We start from the raw sequence: 18,853 nt of genomic DNA on the forward strand, positions 1-18,853 counted from the left end.
AAAAATGACTGGACAAGTACTGGATCCACCAAAACCGCTTTTTCCTGTTTCCAGTCACGGTCTGTTGAACGACAAATGTCCAAATTGTGTGGTCTGGATAGGGACTGGAATTGTACCAAAACCTCTCTATTTGGTCAGTGCTGGCTGCAGGCACGCACAAGTCGCCAAAGTAGTGTGCATGACACAGGTACTCTGGTCGACGAAGTTCGCCACATGGTTCGCTGGTGTATGCTTTGCCTCGTCGGATCTGGCGCCATGATCTGCGCCACTCGTCCTCGTGTCGCTGGCGGTCTGCCTGGGACAGGTGCGAACGGGAAAAGGAGTTTGTTCAACGTTGCTGGGCAATGGATTGGGGGTGACCATGCATCTACATCGAACGAGATCGCATGCTGACCACGGGCCAACCTTAGCAGCGCTTCGTTTGTATAAGTCAATGTCGACGATCGGAGTGCGTAAGTCGTTTGGTGCGTGGCCGAGAGCTTCGTGCATGGGGAAGTCGACACTGTCTCTACATGTGGACCAAACCGCAAGCGACCGATCCTCGTAGCGATCGCTTGGCTTCGCATAGTGCGTCGCACGCGCCAATGTCTTGTTGAGATATGGCACCACTTGCACATTCCATTGACAATAAATATGTTTAACACTTTTCGGAGAATAGATATTTATCTTGCAGTTCATTTGCAAGTTGATTCGCACCACTGCATGTGTTGATCGACATCGTTGTGACATGGAAATATTCAAAATGCAAACCCTCTGGTTGCTTGTCGTGCAGTGAAGCGATCGCCCACAACTCCAATGGCCGAGTGCCAACGCGACTGCTCCAAATGCCGACAACGTCGTTTCGTGCTCCTTGACCACGTCTGCATGACAGCACCGAAGAAACTACATCGCAGTCTTTATTTGTTTTCGCCAACAAGTCGTTGCATATTGTTTCGTCGGTCCATCTCGTGGGCCACGCGACCAACGTTGGCAATCGTGCCGTCCGCCGTGCTCCGACGCTGCGTCACAAAGTAGTGCTGCAAGGCCGCCGTGCACAGCTTTCGGTTCGGACCAAGAGCAGCCTCGAGCGCACGCGCAAAGTCGTTTCCTCGCTCGCATGGCTCGTGGGGGTAGTACGTGACGAACATGTCGGCCATCTGATCTGGCGTGGTGTCGCAAAACGGCACGTGGACGTCGACGCGGCCGTTGCGGATGAGGGCATCGTCCAGCTGGTCGCGGAAATTGGTCGTCAGGATCACGATGTGGCCGTCGTGACCGCCGACCCCGTCGAGTGCGTTGAGCAGGCCCGAGAAAGTGAGCGAGGAGTTCGCCACCTTTTTCCGGCGCGATTTGGTGAAGAGCGCGTCGATGTCTTCGAGCACAACTATCGACTTCTTTGGGAGCTGCTCCATCGCAGTCTGCAGCGAGTCATCCGTCATGTGGGGGTGGGTTGGCTGAAGATTGTACACGTTGCGGCCGTAGTGGCCGGCCAGCGCTTGGATGAGGGACGTCTTGCCCGCACCGGGAACGCCGTAAAACAAGTACGATCGTTTGTATGGGATGCCATGGGTCGCGTAAAATGCCTTGCTGTCGTCGTTGACAAAGTCGTCGATGTCAGCGAGGAGGTCGGTCTTGATATGATGGGGCAGCACCACGGACGCGAGGGGCCGCGCCTTGAACTTTTTGCCTTCGTCCCAGTACTCGCCCCCGGTCGACCACCGCGAGATGCAAATGTACCCTTTCTTCGTGGCTTCGGCGGCCGCGACGAGCTCGTCGATGAAGGTTTTTAAAATCATCTCCGACCCAACTTTCGGGGCGAATAGCAACAGGCTTTCCTTCTGCACGGCGTCGCAGTTGGTGCCCACGGGGTCGCCTTCTTCCTGCCGCAGACAGTGCAACGTGTGGTGTTTCCACGAGAACTTGTGCAGCCCAATGCCGGCCAAGAGCACATTGTACGCATCTTCGTCATCGTTTTCGTTCAGGTAGTTGGTCGAACTGACCTTTTTGCCAGCGTTGTAGTCAACGCTGCGATGGCCTTCGACGTGGCAGAGGTGGTTGGCCACGTACGCCAAGACAAGTCGGTAGCTCTTGTCCGATGACGACACCATGGCATAGGTCGAGGCAGCGATGTCAACGTCCGAGCCCGCCACGGCCGCCGGGTCGAAAGGGAGAACTCCACACGGGCCTTGGTGGACTGGAGGCGCGGTCATGTCAAATGAAACAATGGATCGCAACTGTTAGTTGAATGGCGATCGAATTTCGAAGTCACGGCGTTGTCACGTCAACACCATCACTTGCAGCGCAAGCCTCGAATGGTGTGGCGGGGGAGGGCGGCGGTCGTTTGGATTTGATGGATGCGGCTGCGCTGGAAGCATGGTCTTCAAAGGGGGAGCTTGAATCCAGAATTTGTGGTAAGTTGTTCTGATGTAGGCTCCGCCACTGGCTGCACGGCTAGAACGTGCCATTGCCAGGTCCCACGAGTTGCCCTAGCGGCAACAATCGTTCTTGTTCGCGACGCTCGACGTGGCCGTGCTGAAATGGCTCGTGGCGCTTGTGGAATATGTGGATGAAGGGCGATGCTGTTGGGTCGTTGAATGTGTCGGTGTTTGTCGATGTCGTCGGGTTGTGTTGGTACCCGAATGTCAACCTTCGAAGTTCGACAACCCAACTCACTTGCATGTACCAAACACGATCGGAACACCAGGACGTCGTGGCAGTATTGAATTCACCATGATGTGCGCAACCACGACCCGTGCCATTCCCTTCGACGCATGTGCTTTGGATGGAGTTGACGTCGCCAACTCGACCTTCTTGCGGGTGTCGTCAAAGGACAAGAGCTATCGCTTGATCCTGGCGTACGTAGCCAACCACCTCGCCAGCACGAGCGACCATCGGAGCTTTGAAGTTCGAACGGGCAAGAAGAAGACCCAGCGTTCCAACTTGGACGACAGCAGCGACGGCGAGGAAGGCGCAAGCATCGTCTTGGCTGGCTTTGGACTGCACACGTTTACGTGGCAGTACCACACCCTCCAGTGCCTACGCCAGTCGGTTGGAAAGCCAGTCGGCACATATCAAAACGTCGTTCGGTTCGAGAACATCGTGCTTGTGACCCGCCACTTGAATGCAGAAACCACGCTGCACTCGTTTGTCGACGCTGTCGTGGCTGCGGCCGAGGCGACGTCAAACGGGTTTTTCTCCATTTACCGATGGAGCTTCTGCGACGGGTCGTGGACGGAAGTGCAGACACATCAACGGCGTCCTCTAGACTCGGTGGTGCTGCCGCGACAAATGAAGGAAAGCTTGATCGATGACGTCGAAGACTTTTTGACGGACAACTGCAGAGCCTTTTACGCCGCGCACGGCATCCCGTACAAGCGGGGGTATCTCTTCCACGGCGTCCCTGGCTCGGGGAAGACGTCGCTCATCCAAGCCATCGCGACCCATTGCAATCGCAACGTGTGCATGCTTCAGATCACCCATCCCAACCTCAACGACACATACCTCCGAAGTATTCTGGACGAGCTCCCTCCTCGATCGGTCCTTGTACTCGAAGACATCGATGCTGCATTCACGAGAGACCGGAAGCCAAAGATGGAAAACTCGGGCTTGACCTTTTCTGGCCTCCTCAATGCCCTCGACGGACTCGAGTTCCAAGACGGCCACATCCTGGTCATGACGACCAACTTCCGCCACCAGTTGGACGACGCGCTCATTCGGAACGGCCGCATCGACGTTCAAGTCGAGTTTTCGTACACCACGTCGGACCAAATGGCCGACATGTTTCTGCAGTTTTATCCCAGCGAGACGCGCGAGCGAGGACGGGACTTTGCCACTGCACTTGTGACTGCGCTCTGTCCGGACCGACGGCTGACAACAGCGAGGCTGCAGCACTACTTTGTGACCCACCGTCGGAGCACAGCTGACGAAGCCATTGCCAACGTCGGCGCGTGGCCCAAGAGATGGATGTTCGCTGAGGCTGGGTGATGCCGACGAAAAAGATCATGGTGAATGAGGAATGCGACGAAGACGATGCCCACGGAGACGACATTGGATGATGGGCTTACATGTCAGTCAGGTCGAAATATATTTCGTAAAATCTACGTTGGACACTGGCGTACGCAATGCCATTCCTGGGAGCATTTGTGAAACACTTGGCTCCTTCCTAACGTGGTGTTGGTGGTGGAGTCCCATCCTTTCAGCTAGTTCACACGGTGATATGACAAGCATGCGTACATGATGCAACAAGCACGCGGAAGTCAGGCATCCCCATGGCGCTACCGTCAGTGGCATGAAAGTCGATGGTGCAGAAGATGGAGGAAGCTAATGATGAGCCCACAGAATCTGAATTGCATCCTGAATGGCGCTAGAACTCGGACGTATGGATGGAGCCACGACTCGAGTATTGTTGTCGCTTCGTTACGCATGGATGGAACGAGCAGAGTGCTGCCGTCCAAAGGCACTCCTTTTGAATATGATCGGCCACAGAATTGTGGTCGACTGAAACGATTTCAATGCGGCCTAGTACTTGTGTGAGTGGGTTGTCTGGTTTGGCGAAGGAGAGGCCACACCCTGTTGGGTGAGTTGGACCGCCTCCACTAAGGCAGCGGGGCAAGTGTACTTACCACAATGTGGAGGCCCTCGTCTTGGCGCCGTCACGCGTGGTAAAATGGCAATTTCGTGGTAGATGCGGTCCACACTTAAATGGTACCAGTACAAAATTGGTCGAGTTGCGGCATCTGATGAGTTCTGGTCATGTGCTTCGTCGGATTTAAGACTGCAGAGGAACAGCTCCCAAGAAACTGTCACTCGTCGTGCTCCAAAACATCGCGATGCGCTCTTCACCAAGTCCCGCCAGGAGAAGATGATGAGAGGTCGCTGCTTCCATATTCGGGCATCTTGGCCAAGCCAGCTTCGTCCTTCCCCCCATACAGCCTGGCATGAGGTAGGTGGTCCACCTCCAAAGTGCTTTATTAATATTTGTCAATCTAACTGGCCATTGCGTGGAGCAGTCTGCTTCCATAGCTGCCACCAGCTCTGTTTTGTCAACAGTAGGTCAAACTCTGCCGTGCACGTGTTCGGTCCATCGCAATTTCTTGCGTCAGCGGATTGGCAATGTCCAGAATCGTCACGGATGGCAAAAGGACAGGAGGATGCCAGCCATTTGGTCTGGCATGGTGTTGCCATCACAGTTTAGGGACACAATGGCCTCAAGAGCCTCGAAGTTGAGATCACTTCGTCGGGATCTGAGCTTGAGCGAACTGCGTCAAGTGGCAGTTCTGTCCTCTTTCGCATTCTCGTCAAGCCCGCGTCATTGAAAGATGGGCCACCAACGTCAACTCCCCACGCCATGGCATTAACGTAAGTGATGACCTGGTTTTGTGGTGCATATCGCGTCGTTTCGACTACGAAAAAACTCGACGTGAGAACCACCCTGATTTGGGGAAATTCCGGAAATTTCCGGATACGAGGCAGTATAAATACGGTCGGGCGATTCCCCCGCGAAATGCAGCTTCCTGCAACGTTCATCCAAGCTCGGTCGTCGCATCGGAGTCCGCAACAACTCTGAGGGCGAAGGACACTCCTTTGACGGCATCCCCAAGAACGACATTTTTGAAAACCCCCGTTCGCTTTCCATTTAATTGCTCCAGTTGTCAGCATCCTACCGACGCTGGGGGGTCACGCCGACACCGCCACGTTTGTCCCCCACGAACTCTTGAACGTGCTTGGGGTGTTATCGCCTGACGAAATCTTGGGCCGCGATTGTCGTGGGCCGCATACGAGGCTTGCTATGCTTGAAAAATATCACCAGCGAGGGTCACGGGGCTGTTGACGCCGGCGCAATCCACACTTCCCACAGCAAACTGATCGGCAAGGTGTTCCAAACCTCCAGCGTCGGTGAGGCAAATGTGAGGACAGGTGGAGAACAGGGCCACTTCGACAGCTCCAAGCCACCGCCATTTAGAGGCTCCTCCCGTCATCAAGTTGAGGCGGACGCGTCATCACACGTTTCCTGCAGTTGGTTACTTAAACGCCATTCATCCGGATAACTGCCTCTGCAGCTCACGAGTATTCAAATCATTACAAATTTCAAGATATAACAATATGGTAAAAATATTCCAGGCGTTGTTGACGATTTCCGATTTCATCCGGATACTGCTGACAACAAACCACGCCACCCTGCAGTTTTCGAAATCCCCTGAAGATCCGAGCATGCTGACCCGCGTCGCCAAGTCCATCGGAATCCGCGCCATCCCAGGTAGAACGATCGCGCCCTCCCTCGAACTGTCGCTTCCACTGATCGTGTGATGCTAGCGCGCACGTTTGCCTCCATCTCCACTGGTGAGAAAGGTTTGAACGAGCTCCTCGATCGAAACAAGAAGTGGGCCGCCAAAGTTCAGCAAGAAGACCCACAGTATTTTGCCAAGTTGGAACACCAACAAGCTCCTGAGGTGTTGTGGATCGGTGAGTGCGACGTCTGAGTGTCAAGAGCTCATTTACATGTCGTAGGATGCTCGGACTCTCGTGTGCCCGCCAACCAAATCCTCAGCCTGCCACCTGGTGACGTGTTTGTGCATCGTAACATTGCCAACCAATTCAGTACGTACAAAGCACCACATCTTCCAAGCGTAACGACAACCTCTTTGTAGACAACACGGACTTGAACGCTTTGTCTGTGTTGGAGTACGCCGTCAAGTACTTGAAAGTCAAGCACATTGTCGTGTGTGAGTCCACGAAACACTTGAATCATTTGGACGGTAGTTCTAAACGCTTCATTAGGCGGTCACTACGGGTGTGGTGGTGTGAACGCGGCCCTGACGCAAAAGGAGTTTGGTCTCGTGGACAACTGGCTCCGCAACATCAAAGACTTGTACATTACGAACCAAGAACACTTCGAGAGTATATTGCTCCCACCTCCTCTTCAACTGCACGCTCATACACATTGCGTAGGTATCACAGACGAAAAAGAACGCCAGGACTTGATGACCGAACTCAACGTGGCGAAATCAGTTTACAACGTGTGCCACACGCGCATTGTCCAAAACGCGTGGCTCGAAGGTCAAGAACTCAACGTCCACGGGTGGTGCTACCGGTGCGTCCTCAAATGCCTTGTCTGGTATCTCAATCAAGCCATGTAGGTTAAAGGACGGGATCATCCGCGATCTCAAGATTCGCGTGACCGGCGAAGACCAGGTCGAAGCCATTTACCGCAAAATGCTCGACAAGGAAAAGGCCGAAACTTAAGTGCTGATCTACCGCTGGGGCTTGCTACTATGAGGCACCTCCTAAAGAACAATGCATGCTTCGACTGTCCTGAGTTCGTTGTTCGAGACATCCAACCGCAACCTCGACTGCCTCGGACTGGGCCATGCACCCATGCATCCCGCGATCGACGCATTCCAGCAATTCGTGGCTCTCCATCCAAACGAATTTCCTTCGAGTCTTCGCGCCGTAGAAAATTTAACTTCCCCGCACCTCTACAGTGCACGTACGCAACGCAGCGTCGACACGACCCACGTCCAAAAACGCAGTCGTCGATGGGGTCGCGAGGATGGTAGTCGATGACGAAGCCAATCGACCCAAACGTCCGTTGCCTGCGCCGAATGGCACCGCCAGATGTAGGACCACGGCAGCATGTTTCCATCGCATCATGATGAGCATCACATGTAGTGGCATCGAAAGGCCACGACGAAAGCGAGTCTTCGTCGTCAAGGCTCAACTATCCCTGGCAACATGGATCGGTACATGAGGTGCTTCCACACGTCGCATTTAGGTTTCAGGATTTTCCTTTTCTTGCATCTTGCGGTAAATGTCCTCGACTTGGTCTTCGCCCGAGATGCAGATTTTCAAATCGCGGATGATCCCGTCTTTCAACCTGCAAGGCACAACGACATTAGATTTGATTGTGAACTGCGTCGCTCGCACCGGTAGCACCACCCGTGAATGTGCAATTCTTGGCCGCTCTGCCACGCATTTTGCACAATTCGCGTGTGGCACACGTTGTACACGGCCTTGGCAACATTCAGCTCGGTGAGGAGATCGGACCGCTTCTTCTCATCCGAGATTCCTTTCACACACGATGAACCCCCGAAAACTACACGAACCAACGTACGGCCAAGCACGTTGGCGTTGTCGCTATAAATGTCTTTGATGCTTCGCAGCCAGTTGTCGACGAGGCCAAATTCTTTTTGAGTCATGGCAGCATGGACACCCCCGCACCCATAATGGCCACCTAAGAAACGATTCACTTGCCAAAACTCGGGGCTCTGTGTCGACGTACACACAATGATGTGTTTGACCTTGAGCGCCGTCACAGCATATTCCAACACGGACAGCGCATTCAAGTCCGTGCTCACTGTTCGTTCATCATCATCACATTCCACGATCAGAGCGGAAGCTTGTAGGCAGACACCTTACAGAATTGGTTGGCGATGTTGCGATGGACAAACACTTCGCCGGGTGGAAGGTTGAGGATTTCATTCGCTGGCACGCGCGAATCTGAGCACCCTGCGCCGCGTTAGCCACGACTTCTGTCGTAATGGCATACCAATCCATAGCACTTCCGGGGATTGCTGGTCCACGAGCTTGGAAAAGTACGTCGGGTTTTTTTGTTTGGTGTCATGTGCCCATTTTTTGTTGCGCTGCAGGAGTTCCTGCAATCCCTTTCTCCCATGCGAGAGAGTGGTCATTCTTTTCACAGGCACACCTACGCTCTCGCCCTTGTCGGTCCTCCATATGTGCCGTCTCCCTTCTCCACTTACCCCCAGAGATTGCCGTCGTCGCCACGCCGCGCGCAATTCGTCCAAACATTGTCACCGTCTTTTGTTCAATTCAAATATGTCGCCGAACGAATTGAAAAGATTTGAAAACTGGATTTGAATACTAAAGGTAGCATAATTAAAAAGAAGGCTGTTCGAACGTTCGACCAAATTCACGAATATTTCCAGGCGAACAATTCATTTAATATCTTGCTACGAAATAATTACGCCGACTCGACGATATCTGCCACCATGTTGGCATACGATTTGACTTTGCGCTCCAAACGCACGTACGTCTGGGGAAACCACGTGGATCGGTGCCTCTTGGTGACGTTCTTTCTCCTACCTCTTCCATCTCCTTGAGCGTGTTTTCAAAGGCGTCGCGGTCGCTGTTCATCTACACAATATGGTGCATGGGTAGCCAACGTAGGCACTCGACTACAGGTGCAGTACCTTGGCCTGCATCTCCTGTACTTCTTGCAGCTTGGCAGCAACCAAATGTTCGTTGGCCAACTTGTGCTGGCGCGATTGTTCCACTTCCTTTGCTGCCGATGCCACGGCCTGCATGAATGTCGTCACAAAAACTCCAGCACAACGTAGAGATGTTGTACATGCTCGACCGCTTGCATCCTCGTTCGTGCTTGCGCCTTGTCCACTTCCAGTTCCTCGCGGCGCTGGTCGAGATAAACTTCCACGCGCTAAGTAGAGTCTCGTACAGTGATTCTAGCTCGACATGTGACAACATCGGTACAGCTTTGTGCGCGACGGCAAGCTTGGCTTTGGTGGTGAGGCTGTTGTATTCTTGATGTAATTTTAGAACGTTTTCCTTTTCGACGTCCACTTTGGCCATGTCGGCTTCGATGGATTCGAGTAACTCGATCACCTTTTCCATGTCCTAGGCCACGATGGGATGATCGGTTTGGTGGAGACCAGGATACCCTGACAGCTCTCGACACTGTGCTGTGAATAACGTCCAACTCGGCCGACCGACCGTCGAGCGCGTTCACTTCTTCCTTTGCAACGTCCACCTGCTGTGCAAGTGACGCGATCTCCTGTGGAACCAGCACATACATCATCGAGATGTGTTTGCATGCCGGATGGAGTACCGATCTTTGGCGGGCAGGGGAGTTGACAACCTTGGATTCCATGCTTCGAATGGTCTTTTTCCCTTCCACAATGTCGAAGTTGAGGGATTGCTGCACCAAGTTTGTCATTTGAGTGGGGAGAGAATGTCGTGGAGAGTACCAATTCATCGTTTAGTTTGGCGACTTGAGCCTTCAGCGCCTTCACTTCAGGGTGCAGCAAGGACTGCCGCGTATTGAGAACATTGATTTCGGCCTCCATCACTGAGCATTCATCAATCACAGCTTGCAATGCTGGGGCTTCCGCGGCTTGCTTGGCCCTGTTTCCGTCCAAATGAGACGGCATTGTCTGTGGTTCAGGAAACGTACTTGAGCTCTTCCAACTGTCGTCGAAGGGTAGCGTTTTCGTCCTCCTTTTGCTGCTTGGCACGAAGCAAGGTTTCCTGCAACGATGAATATGACAATGGGATGGCATTTTCGGCTACTGGGGGTGGACGAAGTACCGTGGTCTTGAGGTACTTGTCGAAGTGGAGTTTCCTCTCCTCTTTGAACTTTGAAAAGTTGATGATCGCACTGAGCAAGTATCGCAGGCGCTTGAGCTTAGGTTTTTGAATATCTTGCCATGTGAAGTCTGTGACACCACAAGCTTCCAACAGCTTCTTGGACGTGCGGAAGAATGCCAACTCTGGAATGGAATCTTCATGCAGGTTCGGGTGTGGAAGTACACTGAGCCCGGAGAGTGCAGGTTGCGTCAAGTCGTCTTTACTGATGTCGAGAATGACATCGAAGAACGCTTCAAAGAATCGGCGAACCTATTCCCACGACATGGAGTGCATGATGTTGGCGTCGAGGGACGATTGGTGCGTTACCGCTGCTGGTTCGCAGTTCTTGATATCCTCCTCCGAGATGCCGAGTTTCGAGTTCCGAATGAAGAGGACGATCTCGGACATCTTGAGGACCGGGAACGAGTAGATGCTCATGATGGCGTCGGTCGGCGTTCCGCGCGTGCTCTGTCAATACCTTGCTCTTGATTGGCTTGATTTGAATTTGAATTGTCCTGTTTTAAACACACCTTTGTTTTAACTGTACATTTGTATACACAATAGTGCTGGTTCCAAACGATTGTTTCAAACGCGTCCGAAACGTCACAAGTCATTTCGACACCATGCGATTGTTCCCAATTATCAAGGATGATGTCCGCATGCGCCTCGACCGGTGGCTAAAAGTGAACTTCCAGCGCCCGCAGAGCTTCTTCCAGCGGCATCTACGCCAGGTACGCTGACTTATGCACAAAGCATACATCATTTAATTCAGCGCACAGAAACGGATCTTTCTCTTTGATGCATCAACGCAGCGTCGCGTCAAGGTCGAAGCAAGCTTTGTCCTTCCAGACGACGCCAATCTACGCATTGGCATGACTCCTGCGCTTTTCCATGAGCTCACGGATGGCGGCGTATGGAACAAGCTTCCCTCCGACACCAGCAAACACGACTTGCCACCCGAGTTAGCTCTCCCAATTCTGTTTGAAGACGAGTTCTTCGTTGCACTGCACAAACCAGTTCATCTCGCGACGCAGCTTGGCACCGGCATGACCGATTCCGTGGCATCCCGCTATCTCCATTACAAGCTCGTGCATCGTTTGGACAAAGGTGGACTCCATTTCAATTTGTAGCATGATCCTTGTCGTAGAAACGTCTGGCGTGCTGCTTCTCGCTAAAACCCGGCTTGCCGCCGCCGACATGGCCACTCTCTTCCGCGATAACAAGGTACTATTCGTTCCAAATGCCCTCTCGCGCTTATTCTGGTATCTAGGTGCAAAAGACGTACGTTGCTCTCGTGCACGGGACACCTGCGCTCGGTCGTTCCGGTGAAATCGACGAACCCATCGATGGTCAACCAGCTCAAACGTCGTACAAGGTATTGAAGCCCACTCATCCACGACCCGATCAAGGCTCTTGGACGACTACATGGTTGGAGCTCCGTCCTCACACCGGGCGGAAGCACCAGCTACGCCGTCATTGTGCCCATGTTCTGAAAGCACCGATTGTCGGAGACCATCGATATAGCGTTCCTTCGCCGCGGAAGACCCTCCACGAGATGGGTACCACGCTGCAAACATATCGTGGCAGAATGATGCTGCATGCGCACCAACTGTCCTTCGTCCACCCTGTGACGAAGGCGCGAGTGGTAGTGACCTGCCCGGATGCAACCTTTCCCGACCCCAAATCGCCACGATAAAATGGCACTTTGGTTCGTCCAGCCATCAACTCGATCCCGTTGCTCGTTTGCGCTTCCTGTCGCACAATTGCTGCGAGTCCAACATGCTTGGCCCCTTCTGCTTACGCGAAGACGACTGTCGACGCTGGGCAGCCCGCATGCGACTGACGCGCCGGCTTTCAGCAACATTACCACCCTCGCGACCAATTCAACTGAATTTGAATTCACACAAATGTGTGCCCGTCGGAGTGGCTCGGCCTTGTACCGGTTTCATTCGGAGTCGGAGGCACTCGTTACAGAGCGTCTCCGACTCGAAATGGTTGGTCGTGCTGCGTCAGACAGAGCAAGGAAGCGTTGCGATGGTGACGAGTCTATTCGTATGTGGTACAATGTTGCCATCGATGTCTATCCAAGGGTGGGGGTGGTCTCCATGATGCGTCGCCCGCTCATCGTTCGAGCGGAAACAAATCTACGGCGGGGAGTTGAAGAGTTGCCGGTGGGGGGCACAGCATGGGCGGTACGGTCCGCCATTGCGCCTGGTACTGCGCCATGAGCAAGGCTTGCATGGTGGGGTCGTCGCGTCGCTCGGCAAAGTGGAGAGCGAGGCCCCCAACGCGCGCTCCATGGTGCAAGAGCGTCACGGCGACACCAGCATGGCCTCCCATGGCAGCTGCATCGATGGGACATGTTCCGTTGTGCTTTGCCAAGTTGACGTTGGCCCCCGCAGCACACAGCACCTTGACGATTTCGTCGTAGCCCTTTTGGCTTGCGATGAACATCGGGCTTGTACCGTTGTGCGTCTGCAGGTTCACATTGACCTTGTACGACGGGCTCTCGACCAAGTACGTCACAATGGCGGTATGGCCTTCTTCGCACGCAATAAAGAGCGGCGACAGGCCGGACCGCGTCTGCATATTCAAGTCGCCTCCGTCGGCGGCTTGGTGAAGTACCTGGACAATTTCCAAATGCCCCATCCGCACTGCAATGTGCAACGCCGCGCTTTGATCGTCCATTGTCGCGTTTACATGGACTCCAAACGACAGAAGCACCCGAACGACGTCTGCTTTGCCCTCTTGCGCCGCGATGTACAGGCATGACACGCCACCTGCCGGTCGTCGGAAGTTGGGGTTTGCGCCATGCATGCACAGCGCTTGCACAATGCTCTTGTGTCCCATCTGGCACGCCAAGTACAGCGGGGTGACGCCGTTGTCCATGACCAGGTTGGGGTTCAACCCAAACGCGAGCAGGTCGCGTACGATGTCCAAGTGGCTTCGCTCGCACGCCAAGCATAACGCGAGCATCAGCTCTTCCATCGTCGCCTTCTTGGTGAGCGTCACAAAGCTCGGGCGCCGCGCGCGATGGCGGATGAGCTGATGCACCGACGCTCGGGACCCGTTCTTGGCGGCGACACAGAGCGCGGTCGAGTTGGACGTGGTCTTGGCGTCCGGTGTCGCATTGTGAGCGAGGAGGTGGGCAACGACCTCGGTCCAGTCCATCTCTGAAGCAAAGTACAGAGGCGTCGCCAGAGATAGAGTGCGGGCGTTCACGCACGCACCATTTGCGAGCAAGGCATCGACACTGGAGAGGCTGCCAGTGGCGGCGGCGAGGCACAGCGGCGTTGCACAGTCTCTGTCCGTGACATCGACCGCAGCACCAAGCTTGATGAGACGCTTGACCAAGTTGTCCAGGTCGTTGTCGCAGGCGTAGAGCAGCGCCGACGTGTAGCCGTCCGCGTCGAGAGGGACGTCGAGCAACGAAGATGGATGGGTGAGCAACGTTCGCTCGAACACAGACAGCGACGACGACTTGAAGACAGACGAGGCTGTGGCGTTGAAGTCAGCCAAGACGAGCCGGAACGGAGCGTCGTGGAATTGGTTGCCCACGGCGCGCATCCACTCCATCTTGATGTCGTGGAACGGCGCTTGCTCAAACAGGTCAAAGTGAGCGGGCGTGTGGGCGGCGAAGATGTGTTGGAGGGAAGGAAAACATCGCTCAAGGCCTTGGACGAGGTTGCGGCCGACGCGCGTGTTGTAGAAATCGAGGGTTTTCAGGGACGGGTGCTGGCCGGCGATCGCAGACTGGGCGAAGCGGCCCGTGATGTGTTTGCAGTGACGAAAGGAAACCCTAGTGAGGCGCTGGGACTGCGCATTCAGGATGGCAAGCAGCCCAAAGTCCGTGATATCGAGGCAATCGTCGACAACGATTGATTCGAGCGTCGACCAGAAGCACGACGTGAGGACGAGCAGGTCGCGGTCGCAGAGAGACCGCTGCCCCGTAAAGTTGATCTCGCGGATGTCCGCGTAGCTGTGGATTGTGGAGAGGAGCGCGCGTTCAAGGTTTTTCGAGTGCAGCGGGGATCGCACGCTCAGGTCGAGGCGAAACATGTCCAGTGTTTCGACGAGGGATTTCCATTGCTTGCTCACCGACTTGCACACGTGGTGCTCTTTCACGTTGAGGAAGGTCAGCACATGGCGCACGAGACCCTCTTCCCCCAACGCGTCCAGGTCGTTGGTGGGTGTGCACTTTTCTGCAAGAGGACCAGGACGTCCACTGGCAAGGCTGGTCATCTTGCGTGGCAACAGCACCCTGCCATGATTCGCCATGTCATTGCTGCCTGCAACCACATACTCAATGGTTCGCTTCATCGCGCTACGTTTGCAAATGCAGACGGCGGCCGTCGACTCTGTCGGTCACATTTGCAGCGCCGACTCAACGTGAAAAGCCACCGTTGGGGCTCGGATCTTTCTCCGTCAGCCAATCAGATCACTCGAGATACGACATCCAGCCAATGAGCGTGCCGTGACTAATTTTACAGCGCGATATTTTTAGCCGTCGAACGATGCGGCGTCCAAGCGCCGAAAAGCTGCATCCAAACGACGCCACCGGCAAGGGGAGGTTGGTCGCGGCAACGCAAGGGTGCACTCCGACGGCATTAACGTTCTTTGTTGAGAAATATCAACGAGGGAAGGCCAGCCGGGTGGCGGTCGTCGTCGTCCTGGCTCAGATGGAATAGCTCGCCGCGCATGATCGTGTCGAGTTCCTTCACGCCGTTCTCGGCATGGAACCGACACACCGGGTCCGTCTCCGACGCAGCTTCATGTTTCAATAGACGGTAGATCGGCGTCATTGCGTCGGGTATCGCTTCCAGTATATCGCGCCCGAACAACTACGCCAGAAGAGGCGTAAACGACATTGACAGGATCCATCGGGAGGCACCTGCAACATGTGATACAGCACAAACACCGCGCCTCGGCGAAGCGCGATGTGCGCGTCCGTCGTGAGTCGCTCCGTATCGAGGATACCCCGCACACACGCCACCACGTCCGTGATGTACGGGTGAATTGCCCACTGCAGCAGGCCACACACCTACAAACAATCACGCAACGAACGGACACATCCACATCATCCTACTTCGGCCAAATTCGATAAACAACTCGCACGAAACGTGGCTTCCTCCAAACTGTCTTGCATCTTGGTTGCTTGGGGATGTCGGCGAATGCATCCCAAGTACCCGTGCACGAATGCCCGGCCATATTTGGGCATCATGGCGCCACACCGCCGCGCGGTAAAAACGAGCGCTTCGCCGACTTTGATGCGCTGTTCGATCGAAACCTTGACGTCCTGAACTGCGTCCAGCAGCAGTGGAATGGTCTTGTCTGCAAACACATCCCCCAGCCCAGCGAGCGCCTACTCGCACCGATGAGCGCGCCATGGCATTGCGATCGGGCGTACTTGGACGGCTGCCAGGTACACGTAGCTGTCCGCGTCGGTCAAGTGATGGATGCACAGCTGCACAAGCGCATCGACGTTGTTCACAGGCTTCCGACGACGGATCCACTTGGTCAGGCGAGCGAGGCCGCGCGCTCGCAGCGGCACTTGAGTGCTCTGCAAGTCGGCGTTGGACCGGGCCATCATGTCGTCGAATGTGACGACGGCACTCTGAGCGCCGTCGTCTGGAGCGGCCGACCGAGACAAAATGTGCAGACTCAAGTCGCTCGCCATTTCCGCAATGGGCGCGTTTGGATGAGCCGCCAGCTGCTCCAGCGGCACCAGCATCTTTGTCAGCAACGCTTCTTCATCGGGTGTCCGCGCCGATGCGCCTGCTTGGACAATTGTTGTCGCCATGCTGAGCCCGACGCTGAGGACGTCCAAGTTCTCGGCGTCGTCGCCAGAAATGTCCGCGTCGATGTACATGGATAACACCGTCACCAGTGTTTGCAAGATAACGACACCGCTTCGAAGGACGGCCGGGCCTAGACTCTCGGTGATTTGGAGAAGGAGCCGCATGCTCCCGGTGTCGACATCGAGCTTGTCAAGTCCTTCGCTTGGGGGTGTCGTCCTCACGTGCATGTACGTGGTCAAGAGATGGGAAAACAACTCGCCGACGACGACGTTGCTTTCGTCCAGATCGGGGTGGCCCAGCAGGTCGACAATAGCGTCGATGACATGATCGATGACGTTCTCGTCCTGCCCCCGTCTCAGCCCCACGCCACCGGAGCCCCCAGCACAAAACACCAGTCCATGGGACGTGGAGGGCGCTGGCTGCTTCGTGCACCACAACGATGCACGCACGACGTGGCGTGGCGGTGCGGTGGTAAGAACGCACGATGCAATGTGCGTCGCAGCGGCAGGATGTTGTTGTGTGAACACTAGAATGCCAGCGCGTGAATCAGCGAGACAAGCGGGGTCATGAGAGACCGTACAGAGGAGAAGCCGCTGCGTGTCAGCATGAAGATACGATTTGCTGCAGCCACACGGTGAGTTGTCAACGGTCTCTCCAATGGGGAAACGACCTGGTGCGCGCGAAAGCGTCGAGGTACACGAGCGGTCGAAAGAGCGGTAGGAGAGCGTCCAAGACAGGCGTCGGCGGGACGGGACCAAGCACCATACCTGCCAAGAGGGCGCTCACAACGTGCCAACACAAGATCCGAGAGCGTACATTTCATCGCGGCGACGCATGCCTCGATCTCTGCTTCCGTCGAGACGAAGGACATGGCCGTGTCGTCGGAGGGGTCACTGCTGTCCTCGCTTTCGAGAACAAATCGAAGGAGCGGCAGAAAGAGTGGCCGCAAGATGCATGCATCGACAACGTCGATGGGATGGTCCAGAATCAACTGGGATGTAATGAGTCCCGCCACCTCGCGTAGGAGCTTCGTTGTTGGATGCGTGAGCAACCACCGAACTTGTGGCGCGATGGCGTGGAAGTATTCAGTGGTTGTGAGGGCGCGGGGGCATCGGGCAATCTAAGCCACGTAACGATCAGACCAACGGATGGCGTGTGACGTACCAGCGCTGCGACTTGCAGTCGAGCTTGGGTGTTGCCTTCGTCCACCGTGCTTAGGAGCATTTCAATGGTCGCGAGCACGCCACCATCCTTCAGCACGCATTGCGAGAGAAGCCGACCACACTGCGCCTTGAACACGGCGTCTAGAAAAGTTGACGATCGAGAGGACGGGTGGGCATCCAACTGCGTACTGTCATGTGGCGTCGCGAGAACTCCGCGTAGGCTTGCCATGATGACTCGAATGGGCACAGCATCGAGAAGGTGCTGCAGCAAAGCTGCCGCTGCGCCTGGTGGAGAATCGGGCATGCAGTGAATGCGAACGATTAGGCACACCAACAAGTCCGACAAATAGGCTGGCAGCAACATGGGCTTGAATTGCGACAGCAGAAGGATGCGCAATAAACTCTTCAAAACGTTGTCGAGCTGAGATGGCGGGTTGATGGGGCTGGAGGCCGCGGTCGCCACGTGTTGCACCATGGCCTGGTCAACTAGGATGTATGAAAGTTGGCCGGGGGTGGTTGCACAGTCGCCATAACGTACTCTTGAAGGTCTTGGCCACCACTCGTTGTGGAATGGGCGTGAGTACGCCATGTTCGACGCATGGATATGCGCCCCACACCAGGATGAGTTCCATGGCCGCCTGGACGCCTGTGTAGTCACGAAGGCTCAATAGGCACAATGGCGCTCGAGGTTTTTGCAGGTTTACAGGAGGGCTTCGAGTGCTCTAACGCGTCCATTCAGTATACATACGACTGCCTTAGAATGCTTACTTCGAGAGCCTCGGCATCCTCGATAGCTTCGGACAAGGCGTTCACAAGGGCTAGCAGCCTGTCGCTGATGGTGCTATGAGTGGTATCGGCCACAGGCGGCAGGATGTCAAGAATCTTTGTTTCAATGTCCATAGATGGATGCATTTTCACTGCACGAATGCTGTCAATGGCCGCATGGAGGCGGCGCATCGACGTTGCCAAGCGGTCCACCGCCAGTTTCTCCATCTCGCGTTGGAGGTCAACCATTTTGGTATGTCCGAGCGCGGTGATTCAATGCTCATGATGGATTGGATAAAAATGAATCTTTTCATCTAATCAAATTGTAGCGTAAATGGTTTTCCCTCCAACCGAAACTTATTGTGCGACTTCCCGTAGTTTTTGGTGCTTTGATCGCTTATATCGCACGACTATGTATGGACACGCCGCTATGAAAGATGAACGGCAGACGCTTTGGATTATATCTTCCAGACGCGTGTGGTGTCCCTTTAGCAACGCCACACTCGGACAATGCGATCCTCCGACACGTACTTATGTATAACGTGTCTCTCGGGACACGTCTCTCGGCAAAGATTGGAGTTCAGCGGCACGCACAGTTGTGACTCACCCCTCACCAAGGCTGTGCCTGTAGAAAATTATGCACACGACCGCCGTTTCGCGTCGGTGTGCGCAATTGTCTTGGCGAATGCTTTGTCGTTTCAAAAGGAGACAAATCGCAATAATATAGCTTCACACAAAGGATTGACCGAACGCAAAAGTCAAAATATG

The 18,853-nt window shown here is 54.8% G+C and overlaps 8 protein-coding genes across 9 annotated transcripts; 3 read left to right on the forward strand and 5 right to left on the reverse strand.

Annotated features, from left to right (window-relative positions):
* Positions 1–885: 885 nt before the first annotated feature.
* On the reverse strand, positions 886–2,189 carry H310_05439 (hypothetical protein; the record flags this gene model as incomplete). Its single annotated transcript, XM_008870165.1, has 1 exon — positions 886–2,189. One exon carries the CDS (start codon positions 2,187–2,189, stop codon positions 897–899), a length of 1,293 nt encoding a protein of 430 aa, XP_008868387.1. The 3' UTR covers positions 886–896.
* Positions 2,190–2,670: 481 nt separating this feature from the next.
* H310_05440 (hypothetical protein) lies at positions 2,671–4,118 on the forward strand. Its single transcript, XM_008870166.1, has one exon. The coding sequence runs from the start codon at positions 2,710–2,712 to the stop codon at positions 3,961–3,963; it is 1,254 nt and encodes a 417-aa protein (XP_008868388.1). The 5' UTR covers positions 2,671–2,709; the 3' UTR covers positions 3,964–4,118.
* A 2,056-nt stretch (positions 4,119–6,174) lies between these two features.
* H310_05441 (hypothetical protein) lies at positions 6,175–7,294 on the forward strand. The gene is made up of 7 exons (XM_008870167.1): positions 6,175–6,235; positions 6,292–6,441; positions 6,487–6,576; positions 6,627–6,701; positions 6,757–6,876; positions 6,928–7,069; positions 7,116–7,294. The coding sequence occupies exons 1-7, from the start codon at positions 6,190–6,192 to the stop codon at positions 7,219–7,221; spliced, it is 729 nt and encodes a 242-aa protein (XP_008868389.1). The 5' UTR covers positions 6,175–6,189; the 3' UTR covers positions 7,222–7,294.
* Positions 7,295–7,581: 287 nt separating this feature from the next.
* H310_05442 (hypothetical protein) lies at positions 7,582–8,814 on the reverse strand. The gene is made up of 7 exons (XM_008870168.1): positions 8,739–8,814; positions 8,525–8,683; positions 8,395–8,484; positions 8,258–8,332; positions 8,090–8,209; positions 7,903–8,044; positions 7,582–7,852 (listed from the first exon to the last, which is right to left on the reverse strand). Exons 1-7 carry the CDS (start codon positions 8,785–8,787, stop codon positions 7,747–7,749), a joined length of 741 nt encoding a protein of 246 aa, XP_008868390.1. The 5' UTR covers positions 8,788–8,814; the 3' UTR covers positions 7,582–7,746.
* A 94-nt stretch (positions 8,815–8,908) lies between these two features.
* H310_05443 (hypothetical protein) lies at positions 8,909–10,853 on the reverse strand. The gene is made up of 11 exons (XM_008870169.1): positions 10,687–10,853; positions 10,321–10,629; positions 10,187–10,260; positions 9,981–10,137; positions 9,842–9,931; positions 9,674–9,787; positions 9,487–9,630; positions 9,347–9,433; positions 9,189–9,296; positions 9,082–9,132; positions 8,909–9,031 (listed from the first exon to the last, which is right to left on the reverse strand). Exons 1-11 carry the CDS (start codon positions 10,795–10,797, stop codon positions 8,960–8,962), a joined length of 1,317 nt encoding a protein of 438 aa, XP_008868391.1. The 5' UTR covers positions 10,798–10,853; the 3' UTR covers positions 8,909–8,959.
* Positions 10,854–10,975: 122 nt separating this feature from the next.
* H310_05444 lies at positions 10,976–12,276 on the forward strand. Of its 2 annotated transcripts, XM_008870171.1 has the most exons (5): positions 10,976–11,090; positions 11,139–11,466; positions 11,507–11,583; positions 11,630–11,684; positions 11,735–12,276. In XM_008870171.1, the coding sequence occupies exons 1-5, from the start codon at positions 10,983–10,985 to the stop codon at positions 11,881–11,883; spliced, it is 717 nt and encodes a 238-aa protein (XP_008868393.1). In that variant the 5' UTR covers positions 10,976–10,982; the 3' UTR covers positions 11,884–12,276. The 2 variants fall into 2 exon arrangements, with proteins under 2 accessions (XP_008868393.1, XP_008868392.1); XM_008870170.1 differs by having other exon boundaries at positions 11,630–12,276.
* A 112-nt stretch (positions 12,277–12,388) lies between these two features.
* Positions 12,389–14,735, reverse strand: H310_05445 (hypothetical protein). The gene has a single exon (XM_008870172.1). It carries the CDS (start codon positions 14,677–14,679, stop codon positions 12,481–12,483), a length of 2,199 nt encoding a protein of 732 aa, XP_008868394.1. The 5' UTR covers positions 14,680–14,735; the 3' UTR covers positions 12,389–12,480.
* A 161-nt stretch (positions 14,736–14,896) lies between these two features.
* On the reverse strand, positions 14,897–18,349 carry H310_05446 (hypothetical protein). Its single transcript, XM_008870173.1, has 11 exons — positions 18,089–18,349; positions 17,859–18,042; positions 17,510–17,806; positions 17,322–17,461; positions 16,974–17,277; positions 16,828–16,924; positions 16,738–16,778; positions 15,767–16,683; positions 15,446–15,721; positions 15,251–15,400; positions 14,897–15,200 (listed from the first exon to the last, which is right to left on the reverse strand). The coding sequence occupies exons 1-11, from the start codon at positions 18,332–18,334 to the stop codon at positions 14,967–14,969; spliced, it is 2,886 nt and encodes a 961-aa protein (XP_008868395.1). The 5' UTR covers positions 18,335–18,349; the 3' UTR covers positions 14,897–14,966.
* Positions 18,350–18,853: the final 504 nt, after the last annotated feature.

The sequence above is a fragment of the Aphanomyces invadans genome, assembly GCF_000520115.1.
Source record: "Aphanomyces invadans strain NJM9701 unplaced genomic scaffold supercont1.9, whole genome shotgun sequence".
Lineage (NCBI taxonomy): Eukaryota > Oomycota > Saprolegniomycetes > Saprolegniales > Verrucalvaceae > Aphanomyces > Aphanomyces invadans.